The sequence below is a fragment of the Capricornis sumatraensis genome, chromosome 5 (assembly GCF_032405125.1).
Source record: "Capricornis sumatraensis isolate serow.1 chromosome 5, serow.2, whole genome shotgun sequence".
NCBI classification, from domain to species: domain Eukaryota; kingdom Metazoa; phylum Chordata; class Mammalia; order Artiodactyla; family Bovidae; genus Capricornis; species Capricornis sumatraensis.
In genome coordinates this window covers 102,484,213-102,506,928 of record NC_091073.1, presented here as the reverse complement: position 1 = coordinate 102,506,928, position 22,716 = coordinate 102,484,213, and the positions used below count along the sequence as shown (strand labels likewise).

Sequence of the window (22,716 nt, the reverse complement as noted above, 5' to 3'; positions counted from 1 at the left end):
TAATAAGACATTATAAATATATTCTTAACAGGTGCTAAAAGTATGCCTTTCTTTCTCAGTGGTAAAGTCAGTCTTTTAAAAAATGGAATTTGTATACCAAGTTAGAAAATCATTTTATCTTAAGCATGAAATATTCATCAAACACACATAAACAAACCAGATATGAAAAGGAGCAAACAAAATGGAAGATCATGACATTTCATAAAGAAACTAGCTCTTTATAAAACTGAAAAATCCTGGCTATCATTCATATTGTCACTAAGACATTAATTAGTACTTCTATAAAGAATAATACTTTTGGTAGACTCACCAGACAAAGTATTTTGATTGGTAACATGCCTAAGCCGTTAATGGTTGTGATCTTGTTGTTGGCCAAACTAAGGTAGTTAAGACTGCTACACAGCTCTAGTCCACTGATTTCAGTTATCTCATTGCCTGTACACCACGACTATGTTTAAGGAAAATGTTACTGGAAACATTTTGAAGAAACAATGAATCAGTGTTAAATCATCATTAGAAAAATCAGACAACAGCATAAATAAAAAGTACTACATGCCCAATACAAAGCATGCCAAATCCTAAAATATTTTTTACATGTAAGCTAATACTTACATGGGGAAAACATCTGAAAAAGAGTGGATGTATATATGTGTGTGTGTGTATGTATACGTATACTTTACATATATCAACTTAGCAACATACCTGATTCACTTTGCTGTACACCTGAAACTAACACATTGTAAATCAACTATACGCCAATAAAAATTTTTAAAAAAAGAAAAAGAAAAGAAAGAAGTTAGTACTAGGACTACTTTTTTTTTTTAAAGGAACAGCTTTTGAGTGCACTCAGTTGCATCTGTATTCATATGTGACTCATTTAATTGGTGAGGAAAAAACAATTAATCTCCAGAGTGAAACCACCAGGGTGGTTCAAAGCTGCCTCTTTGGCAGCATTTTTCCTTTGCTCCCTTAATGGTCTTCATGGGAAACTCTTGTACTTTCCTACAGGCAGAAGTTCTGAATCCAGGGTTGTCCTGGGGAAGCACACGTGCTTTATCATCCCCATAACCGGGAAAACAGCCTGGGAGATGTCATCTGTAGAAAATGGGCCATCTGAGATGTCAACTGAGAAAATTTGGAGATGAACAGCTTTTAGGCAAATTTCCAGGACTTAATGTCATTATCCACCAAAGCTCAGTTTTCCTTCCCAAGTAGCCTAAGGCATCACCATTTTCTCAGCCAATTGTCATTTTCAGGGCGTCCAGTCATCACCAAGACCTGGCATTTTTTGCTTTAAAACATCTCTTTAAATATGCCATTGTTTTTCATCCCCACCTTAATTCAGCTTTGGTACCAGTGCATACCTCTAACTTACATTTCTTCTTGTCTTCAAGTCATCTTACACCCTATAGTCAGGTTAAATTTTTTTCAAAATATTGATTGGATATCATGCTTAAATTAACAAACTTTTACAGGATGAATTCCAAAATCTTCACTCTGGCATTTAAGGCCGTTTACTTTAAGCAAAACCTATTTATTGAATTTCATCCCCATTATAATCCAGTGAGAATTCTCCAATTCTGCCAGGTCCATCTTCTTAATAGTTCAGGAATTTACATTTGACTTTCTTTTTTTTTTTAATACTGCTTTCCTAATTATTTCTAAAATCTGTCCATTCTTCAGGATTTAATTTAAAATTACACTTTTTAAGTTTTCTCTTTCTGTTTTTTTAACATTTGCTTTAGACTGGCATATTAAGCATTTATTTTTGATGAGTAGCCTCATTTCTCTACTTCTATTACTTTTTAATTACATAAATAAGTACGAGTGACAGATCTGGAGACCATATATTCACAACATACAGAGTAGACAAAGAATTAAGCATCTAGAAAATATAAAGATGACTATAGCCCAGTAGAAAATGGGGAAAGAAGATAATCAAGAAATTCTCAGAAGAGCAAATCCAAGTGGCTAACATAACAGGGAAAAGGAAATGGTAAGCCACTCCAGTATTTTCGCCTGGGAAATCCTATGGATAGAGGGCTCCAGTCCATGTGGTCACAAGAGTCAGACACAACTTAGCAACTACACCGCCACCACCACCATAAAAACATGAAAGGACACTCTGGTTCACCTGTAGTCAGGAGAAAGTAAATTAAGATGTTACTCTTTGCCTATCAGTTTGGTAAACATTTTTAAAGTTTTGAAGAATAGATTCTTTCATACCACTGAGTGAGAGGGTTCATTATGGTACAGCCTCTCTGGAGGCAGTCTGGCAGTGTTTCTTATAACTGTAAATATCGGGGCAATTCCTATTCTTGGTATTCACTCTAGACAAACTGTTTCTTCCTCAAAGCCTTTTCTGGTCAACTTTGAGTACCCCACCTATGGAGATCAATCTCAGAACCAACGAATGCTTTGAAGAGAAAGGAATAGACCGTATCACAAAAAACACACATTTTGCTTCATAATTATCTGTAGTTATCCTAACTCCATTACTTACTAGTTGTGTGACATAATTTCTCTCTGCTCAGACTTTCCATCTGTACAATGAAGATAACACCAGGTTGCCATGAAGCCCAAAAGTTAGATCATGAGGAAAAAAATTTAGAAAATAGGTGTGAATGAGTTGTACCAACTACCAAGTACCTCACACTTACAAGGCATGATGTTATTGTTACTAAATTACAAGCAGATGAAGCTAAGGAATCATATCCTCTGCCTCCTGGCGAATAGCACACAAACGAGGATCTGGGCCAGGATGGCTTCTGAAAGAACTAGGCCAGAGACACCTGTTGATTCAGAAACTAAAAGCAATGATGAGAAAATACTGCCAAACGAACTGGAAATTCCTCGATTTTCCTCACAGGTTCCAGATTCAATCCTTAGGTGGAAGCATAATTCTGCTTATTGTCAGCATGCATTTCAAAACCACTTTCACAAAGCTTCCCGCCAGACTAGCTCTACAGACAGACATTCGTGCTCATAAACAGGATCCTTCTTTCTGCTTCCATTTTCTTTGAGCTGTTTAAATAATCACTCCATAGATGAATTAAAATATCCTTAGAGTAGCACTCTTGGGCAAGAAAAATTAAGCATGGAAAACTTCAAATGGACAACTGTTTCACTCTAGCCCAGGAAGCAATAGTCTCTTAAGAACTATTTCAGGAGCACTAGGGTCTGGGTAGCTCAGCCTCAGCAGAAATGAAGATACTCAGTCATGATGGAGAGTAAAGCAAATGCTTGTCAGTGGCTGAGTCAGGAAGGATTCCCATGGGAAGCAGGCCGGAATTAGAAAACTAGAATATGGAGATCCAGAAACCGTCAAGAGATAATGGGAATTGAAAAGGAAAGCTTGTTGACTGTGTGTATCATGACTTTCCAAGACATGAGAGACTACATTCAGTTTACTCTCTAGCTTTGAATAGGAGGGAAGGTCATATATTATGAAATTAGTACTGCAAGGGCCAGAAGAAGGAGGAATACAGATGCCCCCTGCAGTCACGGCCAGGGCTTCTACACTGGGGCAAAGGATGAGGAAGTGACTGAACATCTCTGCTGATAAATACTTCCATTTCACCGAAACTGTCTGTTTCCCAACTCTTCACTCCTCTTTAAATTTCACGGAATTTCAAGCATTATAAATTACACCTGACCTTCGAAAAACAGGTTTGAAATTTATGGGACCACTTATACTTGAGTTGTTTTTTCTTTTTCACTAAATGCATACTACAGTGATACATCATCTACGGAGGCTGGTTGAATCCACTGATGCAGAACTGTGGCTAACAAAGAAGTTACTATAAAGTTCTGTGAAGATATTCAATTGCTCTGGGTTGGTCCCTAACTCTTACCATTATTCAAGGATCAAGTGCAATCATGTTCTTAAGTAAAGAGTACTTTTAACCGTGGTGTAAGTCTCCACTAATTACTTCCACAGTTACATCATATGTGACTGTCAGCAATGACAACAGTTAGTATGCAGGACTGGTCCATCCAACGCTCTGAGTTCAGGAATAACTTTCTCTCTCCCATCTCATTTTCTTAACAACCTTCATGAAATGTTAGTTGCCCTTCCTCCTAACATTATTCTTTCACATTCTTTAATAGGTCTTGGGACTATTCAGTAAGAAGAAATATAATCAGTTAAGTCATTAAAATGTTACAATGAATTAGTTTACTAGCTTAATTCTCTTAGATATATTTCAATTTTAAAAGGCCACTATTAGGAGAAAGAGACTCAAAGAACTAAGAATCAACACACTGCATCCTAACTCTAAAGTTTTATGATCCTATGAATAAATCTTTTACTGTGGAATGTTAGATCCTCATGGAGACTGAGTGAAGGAACCCAAAGGCACATAAGCATAACTTTGCAGCTAGGGAAAAGCCCGGCAATATATTTTTACATTTTGGTGATGTTGTCAGCAGTTCACAGTGCTTGACATGAATTATTCGCTACTCTGGTATTTGCTCTTATTCATTTGTCTACAATCATAAAATATGGGCCTGGTGTATAGAAAACAGTTACTAAGAAATAAGTAGGAAATCCATCACAATTCTCTTAGTGGAAAGAACCACAGTGATGGCTTTAATCAAAATCAATCCTGAAGGATGTATATCACCTTACCAGTGAAAAATGTTCTTCACTCTGAGAGTGAATCTCTTTAAGAAATGAAACATGCATACACTTTAAATGGCTATGTGATAAAAGTAGTAATTATTCAATGAATTGCAACATGGGAAGAACAACGGAATTCAGAAGACTAGTCTTGGTTCAACCATTTACCAAATAATCTTGGACATGTCCTTGGGTCTTGGGCTTCACTCATAAAATAATAGCACTAAAGACAAAACAGAAAAAAGAAAAGAAAAAAATAAAATAAATAACAGCACTAGATGATCCCTAGAGTCCTGTCTAGATCTAAAAATTCTATGAATCAATTTTTCAAAATTTCATGATTCTATAATCATAGAATAAATTCCAATGAATAATCAATTAGTATATATAGGTAAAGAATAAACTGCATCCTTTCTTAAACCTAAACAAATGTACTTATCCTTGGTAAAGTTTTTCTTCTTCCATTTTGGGGTGCTTATCAATTATCAGTTGCCCACCTACAAAGGACAAAATAGTATAATAAACTAAACAGTTAATATCATATAGCTAACGTTAGAAGACTCTTCACATGGACATCCCCAGATGCGCAACACCGAAATCAGACTGATTATATTCTTTGCAGCCAAAGATGGAGAAGCTCTATACAGTCAACAAAAAGAAGACCAGGAACTGACTGTGGCTCAGATCATGAACTCCTTATTACCAAACTCAGACTTAAATTGAAGAAAGCAGGGAAAACCGCTAGACCATTCAGGTATGACCTAAATCAAATCCCTTATGATTATACACTGGAAGTGAGAAATAGATTTAAGGGCCTAGATCTGATAGAGTGCCTGATGAACTATGGAAGGAGGTTCGTGACATTGTACAGGAGACAGGAATCAAGACCATCCCCATGGAAAAGAAATGCAAAAAAGCAAAATGGCTGTCTGAGGAGGCCTTACAAATAGCTGTGAAAAGAAGAGAGGCGAAAAACAAAGGAGAAAAAGAAAGATATAAGCATCTGAATGCAGAGTTCTAAAGAATAGCAAGAAGAGATAAGAAAGTCTTCTTCAGCGATCAGTGCAAAGAAATATAGGAAAAGAACAGAATGGGAAAGACTAGAGATCTCTTCAAGAAAATTAGAGATACCAAGGGAATATTTCATGCAAAGATGGGCTCGATAAAGGACAGAAATGGTCTGGATCTAACAGAAGCAGAAGATATTAAGAAGAGGTGGCAAGAATACACAGAAGAACTGTACAAAAAAGATCTTCATGACCCAGATAATCACGATGGTGTGATCACTCACCTAGAGCCAGACATCCTGGAATGTGAAGTCAAGTGGGCCTTAGAAAGCATCACTATGAACAAAGCTAGTGGAGGTGATGGAATTCCAGGTGAGCTATTTCAAATCCTGAATGATGATGCTGTGAAAGTGCTGGACTCAATATGCCAGCAAATTTGGAAAACTCAGCAGTGGCCACAGGACTGGAAAAGGTCAGTTTTCATTCCAATCCCAAAGAAAGGCAATGCCAAAGAATGCTCAAACTACCACACAATTGCACTCATCTCACATGCTAGTAAAGTAATGCTCAAAATTCTCCAAGCCAGGCTTCAGCAATACCTGAACCGTGAACTCCCTGATGTTCAAGCTGGTTTTCGAAAAGGCAGAGGAATCAGAGATCAAATTGCCAACATCTGCTGGATCATGGAAAAAGGAAGGGAGTTCCAGAAAAACATCTATTTCTGCTTTCTTGACTATGCCAAAGCCTTTGACTGTGTGGATCACAATAAACTGTGGAAAATTCTGAAAGAGATGGGAATGCCAGACCACCTGACCTGCCTCTTGAGAAATCTGTATGCAGGTCAGGAAGCAACAGTTAGAACTGGACATGGAACAACAGACTGGTTCCAAATAGGAAAAGGAGTATGTCAAGGCTGTATATTGTCACCCTGCTTATTTAACTTCTATGCAGAGTACATCATGAGAAACGCTGGGCTGGAGGAAGCACAAGCTGGAATCAAGATTGCCGGGAGAAATATCAATAACCTCAGATATGCAGATGACACCACCCTTAAGGCAGAAAGTGAAAAGGAACTAAAAAGCATCTTGATGAAAGTGAGAGTGGAGAGTGAAAAAGTTGGCTTAAAGCTCAACATTCAGAAAACAAAGATCATGGCATCTGGTCCCATTACTTCATGGCAAATAGATGGGGAAACAGTGGAAACAGTGTCAGACTTTATTTTCTTGGGCTCCAAAATTACTGCAGATGTTGACTGCAGCCATGAAATTAAAAGACGCTTACTCCTTGGAAGGAAAGTTATGACCAACCTAGATAGCATATTCAAAAGCAGAGACATTACTTTGCCGACTAAGGTCCGTCTAGTCAAGGCTATGGTTTTTCCTGTGGTCATGTATGGATGTGAGAGTTGGACTATGAAGAAGGCTGAGCGCTGAAGAATTGATGCTTTTGAACTGTGGTGTTGGAGAAGACTCTTGAGAGTCCCTTGGACTGCAAGGAGATCCAACCAGTCCACTCTGAAGGAGATCAGCCCTGGGATTTCCTTGGAAAGAATGATGGTAAAGCTGGAAGTCCAGTACTTTGGCCACCTCATGTGAAGAGTTGATTCATTGGAAAAGACTCTGGTGCTGGGAGGGATTGGGGGCAGGAGGAAAAGGGGACAGCAGAGGATGAGATGGCTGGATGGCATCACTGACTCAATGGACGTGAGTCTGAGTGAACTCTGGGAGTTGGTGATGGACAGGGAGGCCTGGCATGCTGCGATTCATGGGGTTGCAAAGAGTTGGACACGACTGAGCAACTGAACTGAACATTGAGTTATTAACATAATCTACTATAATCATATTGTCAGCACTACTGGTTTGATTAACTGATTTGTTTTTATTTTAAATAACTTCTCCTAAGATTGATAATTATACTTCTATTTTAATTTTATTTTAAACAAAGTTGCATTTCTTTCCCCTCAAATAGATAATACAGATGCTCACTAAGGAAAGCTTGAACAAATTTAAAAAGTTTAAAATACATAACAGCTAAATTTCTAAAGCACTTTAAAAAGGACAAGTAGCAGCAGCAGCAGCAGAATGGTATCAGATTAAAAAAACATGATATTCAAAATATAATAGAGAAGGACTGATTAGGTTAGAGCTGTGGATCTCGAAAGTGTGGTCCTCAGACCAGCAATATCAGCATCACCTAGGAATTGGCAGAGGATGAGAAGGTTAGATAGCATTACTGACTCAACAGGTATGAATTTGAGCAAACTCTGGGAGCTAGTGAAGGACAGGAGTCTGGCGGGCTGCCGTCCATGGGGTCACTAAGTGTTGGACACAACTTAGCAACTGAACAACAGGAACTTGTTAGTGATGCAAATTCTCAGGTACCACTCCAGACTTACTTAAGCAAAAGCTCTGGAGGATGGGGACCAGCAATAGGTGTTTTAACAAGCCCTCCAGGGAATTCTGATAGAGCTAAAGTTGGAAGTTTGGTAAATAATTATTTTCAAGGAAATTCATTTCTAATTTTCAAATTAAAAAAAATTTTTAATGGAAAATGGGTACATTGTTGGTCATATTCGGCCTGCTTCTATTTACTTTTACAATTTTGATGAATATTCTTAGAAACACAGGTCTGTGGTCGTCTGATACATGCCTCTGCTTATTCATGCTCTTGTACAGGTGTCTCCTCTTGAATCCAGGCTGCACCCATGACCTGCCTTAACCCAGAGAATACGGCAGAAAAGTCCTGGTTCCAAATCTAAGACTTAAGAAGGCCTGGCAGTGGCCTCTTTTGTGTCTTACAGCCCTGAGCTGCCATGTCTCCTGTAACTTCCTGATGTCCCTCTCTCAGAGATAACCCCTAGACTGAACTGCCTATTCTTTCCTTTTCCCTTTGATTTTATACCTAAACTATATTTGGTTTTATTAACAGCCAGCTGAACTGGCACATGGAAATAGAGTTCATTTATTTTCACTACTGTATGATAATGCTGTTGTATCAGTATACCATAATTTATTTATGCTCTCTCTTATCAAGGAGTATTTGGGCTATTTCAATTTTTGCTGTTATAAGCAATGTTGCTACGAGCATTCTTACACAAGCCTCCAGGTACACGTATGCTAAACTTCCTAGACATAAGAATGAAAGGGCTAGGTCACAAAATGTGGACGTTCAACCTTACAAGACTGCACAAAATTGCTTTCCAAAGTGGCTGAACTAATTTCACAACCATAGGAAGAAAAACAGAGATTCTCTTGACCTATGTGTTCTCCAACATGGGGTATTTTTAGATTTCTTACATTCTGCCAATTGAATGGCTGTGACACAGTATCTCATGGTCTTGAACTGCATTTCCCTGAGTACAAGTGAGGTTGACATGTCTTCATATGTTTATTAGTTTTTCTGATTCATTTTCTATAAAATTATTTTTACATACCTTCTCCCATCTTCATATCCAGGATCATAATATATTTCCCTTCAGCTATGTCTTTAATACTCTTCAATAAAGTTTTATTATGTTCCCTCTACAGGTCTTGCTCATCTTTAATAAGAAATATATTTTTGTAAATAGTGTTTCTTTTAAAGGTTGTGTTTTCTACTTGCTTGTTTGTGGTGTAGAGTAATGCAGCTGATTTCTGTTTATTGAAATCATATCCAACTATCTTGCTGAACTCTCAAAACTCTATTATTTCTAGTAATTTATTGCAAGTTCTTTTGCCTATTCTCTGTAGACAATCACATCATCTATAAAAATGACTTTTCCTCTGTATCCATCTTTATATTTTCCTTTAATTTCTTTCTCTTATCTTTTGGAACTGAGCAACACCTCTAAAACAATGATGCTTAGAAGTGGCAAAGGTGGTTGTCTTGCCTTGCATCCTTGAGTATAAAGGGTGCTTTTAACATGCCTCCAGTTGAGATCAAGTTTGTTTCAAATATTTTTGTTGACATTCTTACCAAGTCGAGGAAATTTCCTATTACTAGTTTACTAAGTTTTTATTGTGAAGGAAAAATAGATTCTATTAAATTTTCTGTATCTATTGCTCACATGATTTATTTCCCTTAATCTGTTCAAGTTATTAATGACATTTTAAAATCTGCTACTGTTAAACTCGCCTTACATTCATGAGATAAACATAACTTGGTCATGGCATATTATCTTTTTCATATATTGTCAGATGCAGTGCGCTAATATTTTATTTAGGATTTTTATGTCTATATCACAAGTGAAATAAGCCTGCCGTTTTCCTTTCTCTTATCTTTCCTTGTCTGGTTTGGGTATCAAAGTAATCTTCTTAGAATGAACTGTGCATATGCCTTCTGTTTTAAATCTTTGAAAGAATTTGTTCATTTTTGAAAAGTCTGTTCTTCAAAGTTTGGGTCTGGTGGGGTTTTTGTGTGAAGATATTTAATTCATTTTAATTTGTAACGAGTTACTTTAATAGTTATAGGACTACTCAGTGTTTCTATCTCCACGTCAGGGCTTTGGTACAGAACATGTTTCTAGGGATTTATTCACTTCATCTAAGTTTTCAAACGTACTGGCATTAAAAAGTTGTCTAGAAATTCTTTATCTTAAAGCTTTTTAGTCTTTTCAAAACTCTAATTACATAATTACACACAACATGATATGCCTGCACAGAACAAAAGAAAGAGGCATCGTTAGTACTGTTTAAAAACTAGCCTACCCTCATTCAAAGCTGTAAGCTATCTAAGAAGTTGTTTATGAAGGGCAGCTTGTTCTGGGTACTTTGCATTTTTAAAAACCCAGGTGAGCAACAGTGCTATGGTACATTCTAATTTTGTGTCCATGTTCTGAATTTCAATCCATTCTGATATAGTAATTAAAGCTTTTTATATTTTGGAGAGAAGACTCCATTGTTACATCTAAAGTGAAGTTTTAAAAAAACCCTGATTTCTTCCTCCACTGACATTTACAAAGTCATAATAGTTTAGCTTTTTACATGGAAAGATAAATTTAGTAGAAATTGAGACTTTCATGATATGTTTTAAAGAGCATCTTCAGTCCAAAATACCATTGAAATGCTTTCTCTGACAATTCCATGCTGCACATGGAAGACTATTTTTCTGGGAGACAGAATTCCAGACTGCTGCGTCACAGTGTCACTCAGGGTACCCTGGGGGATACAAGTGGCTCTTGATGCTCAATTTCTTCTGGCTGCTTGGGGCTTAGGGGGCAGCTGACTTCTAGACTAGTGCTTTTCAAGTTTTAGTATCGACTCACATCACCTGGGGGTTTTGTTAAAAATGCAGATTCTGATTTCTGAGGTCTGGGGTAGCCTCCAAGAGCCTGCATTTCTAAGAAGTTCTAGGCAATGCTGCTGCTGCTGCTGCTACTCCTTGAGGAGCATTCTTCTAGATGGCCCGAGATGATGAGATCTCCAAGCCAGACTGCTTCAGGGCTGTCAGACTGTATCTCTTTGCAAATGCAATACACGTACGACAGTCAAGCATCAAGTGAAGGTTCTGTGAATGGGTGCTGTTACTGCGTACTACTTTTAGCTTGTCATCAAAACAAATCCTTCCCTCATTTTGTTTCATTTTGATCATTTTCTTATTAGGCAATGTTCAGGAACGCTTGCTTGTTTCAAGAGCGCCATCTGAATTTCCACTAATTGCTCATTTTCACATATAAGTTCTAAAGAGAGTGATGCTATGTTTTAAGCTTTCCATCATATACGAAAAAAGGGTTTTTCCTACAAAATATGTCTTCAAGAAAATGTATCTTCTGTTCTCCCCACATCCCCGCCTCATTACAAGTGTAGTGTGTAGTAGCTGCTGCCACATCCCTGGAATGAGGCACCCGAGGGCAATCAATTCATTCTCCACTCTGCCCTGAAAAATCCTCAGGTGGGTAGAAAGATACTTACCGAGAAAGAGAAGGCACTGCTCCCTTATCACCCAGAGAACATCAGTCTCTGGTGTAAAGAAGTTCAAGCTCATTAAACTCACAGATCCCCTGTCAGCCCCTTAGGGTCCAGAAGCTGGAGTGTGTCAACTTGAAAGTAGGTGCTCTGTTTGCACGGGAGCCTGGCTCAAGAAACAGGTACGTTGCTAAAGTTGGCTATGAATCAAACGTTGTTGGTTTAATAACTGTTAAAACATTTTTTATGAAAGCACTGTTTGAAATACACTGGAGAAGATTGCTAGTTAAAGGGAGCTTTGTGTGAATTTTTCTGTAAAATAAATACTCATTCATTTTGGTCATATCTGGATTTTCAGATACTAGATTTACATAAAGTAGGGTACCAGTTTAAGTAAATTTGAAGAAGGGAGTTGGGTAAACAGAACTTCTTATCTGGTTCTAGAATTAAAAGTAAGCCTATGTTTATCAGAAGAATGACTGACTTCTTAGCTTTTCAGGTGTAAGAAGTTCTTGGCAAGCTCTGCTTACAATCTTACTCCATGGTCAGTAAGAAACCTTCCTTCATTTTGTGAGTATCAATCCTGAGCCATTTCAATGAGTCACACATCTCTAGTAAATTTGCCTATCCTGCACTACTTCGTATCATCCAGTACACACGTATTAATTACACATGTATTAACTACATGGGCCTATTAACCAAATGTTCCCTGTTACTCATTCAAAGGATACTGTCCAAAATTAGTTTCGTTAGAAACTCGTATGCCGATAAACTGCACATTTCTGAAATTTGGTTGTAGGAAAAATCCACCTTCTGATGAGAGAAAGAGAGCAGGATGTCATTCGTCTTAACCACACAATTACTGCCACAAGAAGAATGTCTTTTCTGAAGACGAGTTACCAGTTCAAAATACACTCAGGCTGACTTACTTGCCGTGTGTGTAATCATTTCCTATCTGGGACTCTGTCTACTCTGGGGCGAAATAAGGGTGAGACCCTTTCCTGTGGCCAGTGCACACCCCCCCCCAAAAGAAACGCTTTCTGTTTCTGCAGTCACTCTCCCCATTTTCAGCATTCACTTTAAACCTTCTTGATCTTCCTTCAGAATTTAACCTCAACCTCACCCTTATTAACACCATGTCTCATCTTCTCTAACTCCTAGTAGCCTCTGTACACCTAATGTATATGTATATCCTGTTTCCAGTTTCTTCACTTTCTCTGTTTCTATCTCAATTTACTCTCCCACGTCACTCCCCTAAATGCCAGAAAAGTTCTTCTTATTTATCCCTCAAGCCAGGGGATACCTCTTCCACTCAGCACCCTTTCTCAAAATTGACTATTTTATTATAGGAAAGCATTTTCAAAAGTATCAGTTGTCCTTACTCAAAGATATGAGAAAGACAAACAATATTAAATAGCTTTAATTATTCACCTACTGGCAAAAGATGGAAAAATATTTTTAAACACTGCTCTGATAACTTTGTTGGGCACATTGTAATCATTTTCTGGAAAACTATAAGCAATTATATAATAAGTACTATTCTTATCTTCTTTTGCCCTTTAAAACAGTAATTTTAACCCCCCAAAGTGCTAAGATTATTTTTATCAATATATTAAATACTAAATACTTTAAATACTAAAACCTTTAAATACTGAACACTAAAAAATTGTTTTTGAAAACAGCTCAAGTGGAAAGAGCAGAAAACTGGTTAAATTGATTACGATACAGCAACAAGACTGCAGAGTCAGTAAAATAAGTGAATCATGTAAAGAAATAGAAATATGCAAATAAAATGCCATTAGTTCAAAAAGTCAGAAATAAAATTTTATGCATATACAAGTTGCAACTATGTAAAATGTATCCCATGACTGAATTAAAAAGTCAGTTTGGCATAACAAAATGAAGCTTCATGTTTACTTTTTTCTTCTATATAATAATGAAGGGCTAGAAATAAACTTCTAATTATCTAGGCTTATTTACAACTGACATTTTTTCTCATGATACCTATCTAACTACACCCCTGTTGGGACTCCATCCATCCATTTATTTACACTGGACTTGTTGGGAGACCTTAAAAGGGTTAAGACATTGCCCTGACTCCCAATGGGAGTTCCATTGGAGCCCAGAGCTTGTAAGAAGGCCCATCAATCAAATGAAACTTCTTCACCTACTAAGAGCAAAATCATTTCAGCAAATATAAAAAGGGTACGAGTAAAGGCTCCTGTTCTTTGGGACACGTATGCTTTCTCTGGTTGGTGGCACAAGGCACTAAAATAATAAATGAAATGGAAGCAAAGCTTCCCTAAAGGGTGGGATATTATACACAAGCCTGATTTACTGGAAAAAAAAAAGGGCTTTGGGTCTCAGTCATGGGGTTCAGTGCCAGCCCTGTGACCTCCCAGCAAAGGTTAAGTAAGTTATTTAACCTTTTGTGTTCTGCAAACCCATGTGTAAAATGAGACCATCCCAGCTGCCTCACAGCTCTTGCTGGGGGGATCTGGTAAGATCCTGCACTGGAAACTCTGGAAGATCTCGATCGTTCCCCTCCCAGGTCCACAAAGGGGATCACTTAGGGTTCACATAGGGTTGAAGTCGGAGAAGGCAATGGCACCCCACTCCAGTACTCTTGCCTGGAAAATCCCATGGATGGAGGAGCCTGGAAGGCTGCAGTCCATGGGGTCGCTGAAGGTCAGACACGACTGAGCGACTTTACTTTCACTTTTCACTTTCCTGCAATGGAGAAGGAAATGGCAACCCACTCCAGTGTTCTTGGGTGGAGAATCCCAGGGATGGGGGAGCCTGGTGGGCTGCCATCTACCAGGCCGCACAGAGTCGGACACGACTGAAGCGACTTCGCAGCAGCAGCAGCTCCCTGGCAGTGGAGAGGGTGTCAGATTCTTGACTTCAAATGGACCCAGAAGGATACTTTGGATCTAAATTAATTTGGTTCCTAAATAAAGTAAAACTAGTAGATAATAAAAAGCAATTGGTCTCCATTCTGCAAAATAAATTTTAATGAAACACTTGAGTCCAACCCCAGTTTGTTGCAATGGTTTCCAAATTCATCAGCATGTTATAGCCACGTGGGTGGGGTCCTTGAAAAATCCCCACACTCAGGCCTTACTCTGGACCACTTGAATCAGAATCTCTGAGAGTGGGGTCCAGGCATCAGCAGTTTTTAAAACTTCCCAGGTGATTCCAATGTGCAGAAAATTGGGGTACCATCAGTCTGTGATCTCTCTGCTTAATTAAGTATGGTCCATGGACCAGCAGCAATGGCTTGCCAGGACAGTTGTTAGAAAGGAGAGTCTCAGGCCCACCCCAGACCTACGAGGTTAGAATCTCATTTTCACAAGAATGCCACATGAGCTATATTCACATTAAAGCATGAGACACTGGGTTCCACAGCAGAGTAAGCTGCTCCATCAATCAACATTCCTTGAGCTTTGTTCTGCCTCAGAAATGCAGAAGCATGTGCAGAGAAGCAAGAATGAAGATCTGAAATCACTGCTTTCTAAACAGAAGCTAAGGCTGGATCAATAAGTAGGCAAAACGTAAGCCCCCAGGAAATTTTTACAGATTTTTCAGGTACAAAATTGTTCCGCTACAACAAAAATAAACAAACAATAGCTAGTATTTAAATGAAGCATAGAAAAAGGAAGGAAGTTAATTCTTTGGTTTGAACACTAGGTTTCAGCAAAGCTTCTGAAAAACATCTCCTGACTCTATCTTTTTTTCTAAAATAAATGATACACAAGTCCTCCTCCTTTTTTAAAATTCGTTTTCCCTCTACCTTATTCTCTCTGAATTCTCTTTGGATGTTGTTTGGCTTGTTAATGTATTACACTCAGTTAACACATGTAATTAGTGTATTAATAAAACCTACCTTGAGTTTTTTGGGTGGCTTGAAATTGAAGAATGTTTTCAGGTGATTCTGAGAAGCATTAAGTTCTAGAAGATAAGGCATACAGCTCACACAAGACAAATCTGGGAGGAGGGACAGTGGACATGAATACAGAATAAGGTAAGCCAATAAAGTCAAAACTAGACAAAGTCATTAAAAACAGCAAACGTTATATCAGGACATTTGAAAATTATCTAGTTGCCAGCACATCTTAATTATTCCAGATGAATTAAATGAACAAAAATAGGAATATGCAAAACAACACACACTGCATGCACACACACACACACACACACACACACACACACAGCGTGGAAAGCACATAATGAGTCTACAATGTAACTGTCTTCTCTAGGGCCCCCACCCCCACAATGGAAATTCTCCTGGGTCCCCTCAGCTCTCCTGTTCCCATCTTCCAGCACCTTCAGGAAAGAAATGGCCAAGGTTTCCTGAGTTCCAGCTCACTCTCCCCGGACTGCTAACAGTCAGTGCTTCAAAAATGCCAGGCTTGGAGGAACTAAAGCTTTCCATAATCCTCTCGATAATTAGCCCCTGAATAACTGCATTAGGTCTTTTTCGGAAGGACGGCAAATGCCACAATTAGTTCTTCGTTATAAATTACATTTTGTTTCAGATGGACTCAATCTTAAATCTCATTAATTATTTGAAGTGATTTAAATTATGGCTATTATTTTACTTTGATTCTGGGCTGGTTCAAAACCATGTCGGGGTTTTGCATTTTATCCCCAGCCAGTATTCTGTACCTAGAATACTAAGTAAAAGACGGCGGTGCTGATGACATGACATACACAACATAAGAAACAGTGAAGCCTGGTGCTGCTTCTCTCTGCCGCTTGACAGGAGACGGGCTTTGGGGCAGCAGGAGAATCAGGGAGAGACTCGGGAAGAGTCTCATCTTAAGGATTTACAGCACCACCTCTACCACTAATGGGCATCTCCACCCATCTTTTCACTCTAGATCACACAATCAGCCATCACAACTCTTCAGAGGATGGCCTCTGGAGGGGAACACAGCCTGCACACCCCTGAAGCCCAGCAAAGTGCTCCTCCCTTCACCAGGTAACAGAGTCACCCCCAGGCCAGGAGAAGGGAGCATAGCCGAACCCCGGGCTTGTGCCATGAAGAATGTGGAGCTGGTAAGGTGAGGGTCCTCCCCACACATCCTCTCGACATCTTAGCTTCTCAGGGTGGCAGAAGCCATGAGATTCCTACCAATTTCTACTTTATTTCTCTGGTCTAAACCTCAGCCTTCTTTAGCCTGTCTTTCTCATGAAATTACAAAACATTAAGACAGCAACACTTTGGTGGGAATTCATGAGCAAATCCAAGAAGGCTGCCTGTAAGAGGAAAGCTAAGGAGAAACGTAATGGCTTCACAATTTTGCCTGTTTGCTACAGTTTTGCCTATTTGCGCCAGACAAGATCAGCTCCATGTCTGTCAGCGATTATCTCCATTGACCCTTTTCATTTCCACAGGCCCCAATGTCCCCTTGAAGTTGATTTTTCTGTGGGCAGGTAAGTGCTGTACTATGGAGCACTGTCTTAAAGTAGAAGCAGCAGCTACCACTTGGATCATGAGTACATTTCACATCTGGTGTGTGCCCAGTGCTTTCGAATTACTCTGATAGAAAAAATTCACTGTCTGGGTTGCTGGACTCCTCTCTCTACTCGGTGTAGTGACCTCGGTGTCCACCAGATGGCAGGAGCTCCTCATGTCTGCATCCGTGGTTCTCAAAGTGTGGTCCTGTCTCCACTTTCAGGGCAAGTAATTAGAAGCGCAAATTTTCAAGTCCCACCTCAGATCTACAGAATCAGAAAGTCTGAGGGTGGGGCACAGGTATCTCTGTTTTAACAGACCCCCTCCAGGTAATACTGATGCAAGTTGAAATCTGGTCCTTATCAGGCCATCAAAAAAGCTGTTCTCTTGGAAAGAAAAATATATACTATGCCTTACACATTGCTTTTGAATTGATGCTTTCAAACTGTGGTGTTGGAGAAGACTCTTGAGAGTCCCTTGGACAGCAAGGAGATCAAACCAGTCCATCCTAAAGGAAATCAACCCTAAATATTCATTGGAAGGATTGATGCTAAAGCTGAAGCGCCAATACTTTGGCTACCTGATGAGAAGAGCCAACTCATTGGAAAAGACCCTGATGCTGGGAAAGACTGAAGACAGGAGGAGAAGGGGACGACAGAGGATGAGATGGTGGATGGCATCACCGACTTAATAGAGAGGAGTTTGAGTAAGCTCCGGGAGATGGTGAAAGACAGGGAAGCCTGATGTGTGGCAGTGCGTGGGGTCACAGAATTGGACACGACTGAGCGACTGAACAGAACTGAGTGACTGTTGAGAACAACAACACAGGCTTCCCTGGTGGCTCAGATGGTTAAGAAACTGCCTGCAGTGCAGGAGACCTGGGTTTGATCACTGGGTTGGGAAGACCCCCTGGAGAAGGGAATGGCTACTCACTCCAGAATTCTTGTCTGAAGAATTCCATGGACAGAGGAGCCTGCCAGGCTACAGTCCATGGGGTCGCAAAGAGTTGGACACGACTAATACTTTCCACTTTCACTTATTTCACTCACAGTAGGTTCTTGGACACTTGATGAGTTAATAGAAGATGACATATAAGATTGAAAGAGACTGATCTGAAGAAGAAGGCTTCATTTGCTCCCAAGGACTACTTGCTCAAGGGGTAAAGGTCTGAAGCCACATTTCTTTCCCTTTCATCAAGCACTAAAAGCTCCTGGAGTCCCTGCAACCCCTTATCTAGTAAGTGAAAACAATCTTGGAGGTGGGAAGAGCCTCCTAGTAACACTAAAAAGTCTTTCTGATGATATGATATCTGGGAATTGCCTTAAATAGCCCTAGGGAGGGGAGCAGGGGAGGATGGGTGAGGCAAGAGGGGCCATGGGTTGATAATTGTTGAACCTGAATATTCATTACAAAGCTCTCTACTTGTGCACGTTTGTAATTTACAAAAAAAAAAAAAATTTTATGAAACTAGAAAAAAAGTCATGGAAAGTGTTTCAAAACAGTAGCACTTTAGAATTAAAATATGCTGGAATGTGTCTTAGCCATTGAAAGGAGTGAATTTTAATTACTGCAGTCAAATGAGAGGAAGAAATCAGAAAACGAATCAGAGAAGACCATATCAGCGACCCTTAATGGTCTTAAAAAAAGAGCTAAAGAAGTGAATGGAAAGGTTATCAGTGAAGAAAAAAGCAGGTCAGAAATTTCAAATAAGATCAGAAAATTATTACAGAAGCAAGGATCAAGCTTTGGAGAAAATGTGACTAATTTCGTTAAATGTGAGCTAGGTATCACAACAGATACCTTATAAGGAACCATAAATGGCAGGGTTAGACCTGTAAGAACCCATTAACTACATAGAGAGAACAAAGAGAGGGGGGAAAAAATATTTCTGAATCCCTGGTGCTCAAATAAGAACAGAAGCAGCATGCCAGGATTAAGATGTAGATACAAATGCAAATTAAAGAAAAGCATCCATTAAAGGGGAAAGAAAAAGGACTAATTCCTCTCCACTGAATAAACTAATAGAGGGAAAGAAATGGGAGCCATCAAATATTCAGGAAGCACTAAAGAAGTAACGATCCATCTCTGGAAAGCAAAGAGCAAATGTTCCATCTGATACTCTTCAATATCATTGAATGGGTCTCAACCATCACATAATACAGCATATTTGCTGACCTCTGCATTTTTCTTTTCTCGTGAGTCACAGGTGCTTTTTTTTTTTCTTCTCATGGAAAATAGAGGATGAATGCATGAACTGATCCATAATAGCATTTATATCAAGTTTGGTAGTATTAAAGTATATTGCCCTCTGCAAAGCTTAAATTTTGTAATAATTCAGTGATCCATCAATTTACTAGAATGACAACGACATACCTTCAATTTTATTTACTGAAAGATCCAACTTCTGTAGGTGAACATATCCACAGAGGATGCTAACGTCAGTTAAATCAAGATCCTGAGAAAATAAAAGGCAAATGACTTTAATGTGGCTTTAGCAGAAGAGTACTCAGGCTTCTCAAGATATCTGGAAATAAAAGTTGATGGAGAAATCCAGAATTTCCTTTGAAAGTATTGTAGGAATGAGAGGATAAAACCTGAAGCCTATTACTAATAGGATCTCAAAAGAGACTACAAACTCTATCAAAAATGCATTCCTCTGAAGGAAATAATAGCTTGGATAATTAGGGTTGTTAGCAAGAACAGATACAACATGAAAAGGCAAATTAAAGCAGTGTTCATGAAGACCTTTAGAGCAGAGTTTTATATTTTATAAAAACATGCACACACATAAAAGCAATAAAGCCAAAGCCTTTATCTTGTAGAAGAAAAGAAAAAGCAAATGCCTAGAATTCAAACAAAGTGTAGACAAGTTCACACCTCATCAAGCGATCATGAATAACAATACTTCCTACACGTTTTCTCAGGCTTGGTTTTCAAAGCTCTCTCACAATAATCTCATCTGATCAAACAAACCTGTGAGATCTGTAGGGCACATTATCCCCAATGGAGTGAGGAGGCATGTGGGGTACAGAGAAGTACACAAATAGCTTAAAATCACTTAGCAAGTCAGCGATAGAGAAGCAACTCCAAATTTCCAGAATCCAAGTCTCAGATGCTCTCCAGGAAATCTTGCATCTACTGAACTTCCTGAGGGGTTGGAGGGGAATTTGGTCACTTGAAACAAAGGTTCATGTCACTGGTCTACTCTGTGATGCCAGAGTCAGACAAAGCCAATCGATAAAGTGTCATTATAAGCAAGTTCTCAAATATGAGAATGATAAGAATGTTTAAGGAAGGCCACTAGAACAGTAATTATCACTAAGAAACCTACTATGTACAAGGCATTAAGCTTGGCATGATGAGAAACACATATAATGATGGACCAGAGCTACATTTAGCCCTTATAAACTTACAACTTTGGGGAGGAAAGAAACTGTGCACACAAATAATAAAAATTAAAAAAATAATAATATTATTAATTAATTAATTAATTTATTTACAACTTTGGGGAGGAGAGAAACTGTGCACACAAATAATAAAAATAAAAAATAATAAAATAATATTAATTTATTTATTAATTTATTTACAACTTTGGGAAGGAGAGAAACTGTGCACACAAATAATAAAAATAAAAATAATAAAATAATATTAATTAATTAATTAATAATTAATTTATAACTTTGGGGAGGAGAGAAACTGCACACAAATAATAAAAATAATAAAATAATATTAATTAATTTATTAATTTATTTACAACTTTGGGGAGGAGAGAAACTGCACACAAATAATAAAAATAATATTTATTAGTTTATTTATTTTTAATAAAAATAATAAAAATTACATGTAACATAAGTAAGATATAAGGGGGGAAAATCACTAACCTGGCCAACCCTAAGAAAGTGTATTCAGTAAGACAGGTTATTAGGGCAAAGTAAATCAACATATAATATCTCAAAGGTAAGGAGATCAGTGACAAAGTAAGTTAAGCTTCAGTCCATCCAGCTGAAATGATTTAAAGAATTGTGCTTTTTTGCAGATCAGTTTAAGGCAGGTACTGGGTATGTAAGTAGAATTTTGATTAGAAGGAACTTATGTGGAAAGGTACTGGCTGCAGGAACTATCTTCCATTCCAAAGCCTAACACAGTGCAACACGCCCAAGGCGCTCCCTGTATGTTACTGCCTGACTCGCGGAGTCATCCCTAAAATGCCGTGAAGTGAAAAGAGTAAAAGATGAGAGCCTTTGTCTGCTGTTGTCAAGGGACATGCCATGAAACCAGCATGGGCGAAAGGGGCTTTAACATTTCTTAGGTAGCTCACTTGTTCAAATCTAAGACAAAACAGCCTTGCTATGAATTATATATGCTTGAGCCAAAGTAGGGTGCCATAGCAGAATTTCAGTGTGCTTTCTTCACCAGCATCTCTGCACTTACTCTGTGGACCTCCAAGGAGGAGTTAATGCTTTACAATATGAGGAAGCAGAAAGAGATAAATGGCATTTTTGTGTCTATAAAGAAACGAAATGAGGACAAAAGCTGAAATCCTAAGTAGTCTGCTCTTACAGCTTCTCTTATGATAAATTTAGAGCCAAGATTCTGTGCTAGTATCGAAATCTTATAAATTGATGAATAACAATACATGTTTTCTTTCATAATAGATATCTTTTGGAAAGTGAGCTATAGCTCACAGCTACGTATTTATGGGAGGGGGGCCAAGTCAATACCAAAATACTTTGTTCCCCTGGATTCAGATATAAATTTTAGTCCTGCCACTGATCAGAGGGAAAAAACAAATCTTAAAAGAGTTTTTGATTGGTTTTACAGAATCAAATTCAACCTCCTAGAAGGAAAGCATTGATTACTAAAAAATAGACTGCTTAAGATGAAAGAAACAGACTGTGAGGAAATGAAAACAAAGGAATTGGGGGGAAGGCAGCTGATTGCTGGACTGGCCAGGGCTCTTTGATGTCAAACATAAATAACTCATTGCCATTTTCTGTCAAATGCAAGACTCAGAGATTTGGGACCACCAAAATAACTGTGAGTTAGCAGAGAACATGGATATGGTCCAACCAGGGTCAAGATGGAGCCACACAATGGTGACCTTGTCATACTCACTGATAAAGTCAGGCTGAGGTAGACCTGCTCCGTCCCAGAGCCTGAGCGCCCTAGTTGGTAGAGCTTCTCAGCCACAACCTCCTCCCTCAGGACCCCATCAAATCCTCCCTGCAAAAACAAAACAAAACAGACAGGTGGACAAAGAAAGGACTTCCATTAGAAAAGAAAAAATCCACTTCGTCATATCTAGCACTTATTTAGTATATTACACATCTGGGAGCTGAGACTTCCAAAATTTACTGGCCCCCAAGAAAACTGTGTTGAAGACCTATGCATATTACATACAATTAAAAAATGTATCTATCCAATCAATGTCTCATTGCTGATAGCATTGAGTGCCATTCGGTGCTAAGAGCTCTCAGTGGGTCCACTCACTGATCCTCCTAACAATTCTGAGGGAGGTACTCTTAGCTGCATTATACAACTAAGGCTCACATACCAAGACTAGCCTGAAACCACAGAGCCCAGAATACAAACCAGAATCTGCCTGACCTCAAGGCAGTTCTAACCACTAACTGCACTTGACTGCTTGTCCACACCCTAAAGGAGGGTTACACCACATTAAGGTAATGACTTCTCTACATCTGGCATTCTTGTTGGAGAAAATGGGTCCTCGGGTTCACTTTGCCT

General features: G+C 38.7%; 1 protein-coding gene across 1 annotated transcript in view; it reads right to left on the bottom strand.

The window, feature by feature from the left end:
• The window catches only part of LRGUK (leucine rich repeats and guanylate kinase domain containing), a 103,158-nt gene that overhangs the window by 72,961 nt on the left and 7,481 nt on the right, over positions 1–22,716 (bottom strand). The window contains exons 2-6 of the mRNA XM_068973246.1: positions 22,087–22,194; positions 19,345–19,426; positions 15,397–15,497; positions 12,242–12,323; positions 311–435 (exon numbers count right to left, since the gene is read on the bottom strand). Of these exons, the coding sequence (XP_068829347.1) occupies positions 311–435; positions 12,242–12,323; positions 15,397–15,497; positions 19,345–19,426; positions 22,087–22,194 (498 nt within the window). The remainder of the gene's footprint in view (positions 1–310; positions 436–12,241; positions 12,324–15,396; positions 15,498–19,344; positions 19,427–22,086; positions 22,195–22,716) is intronic.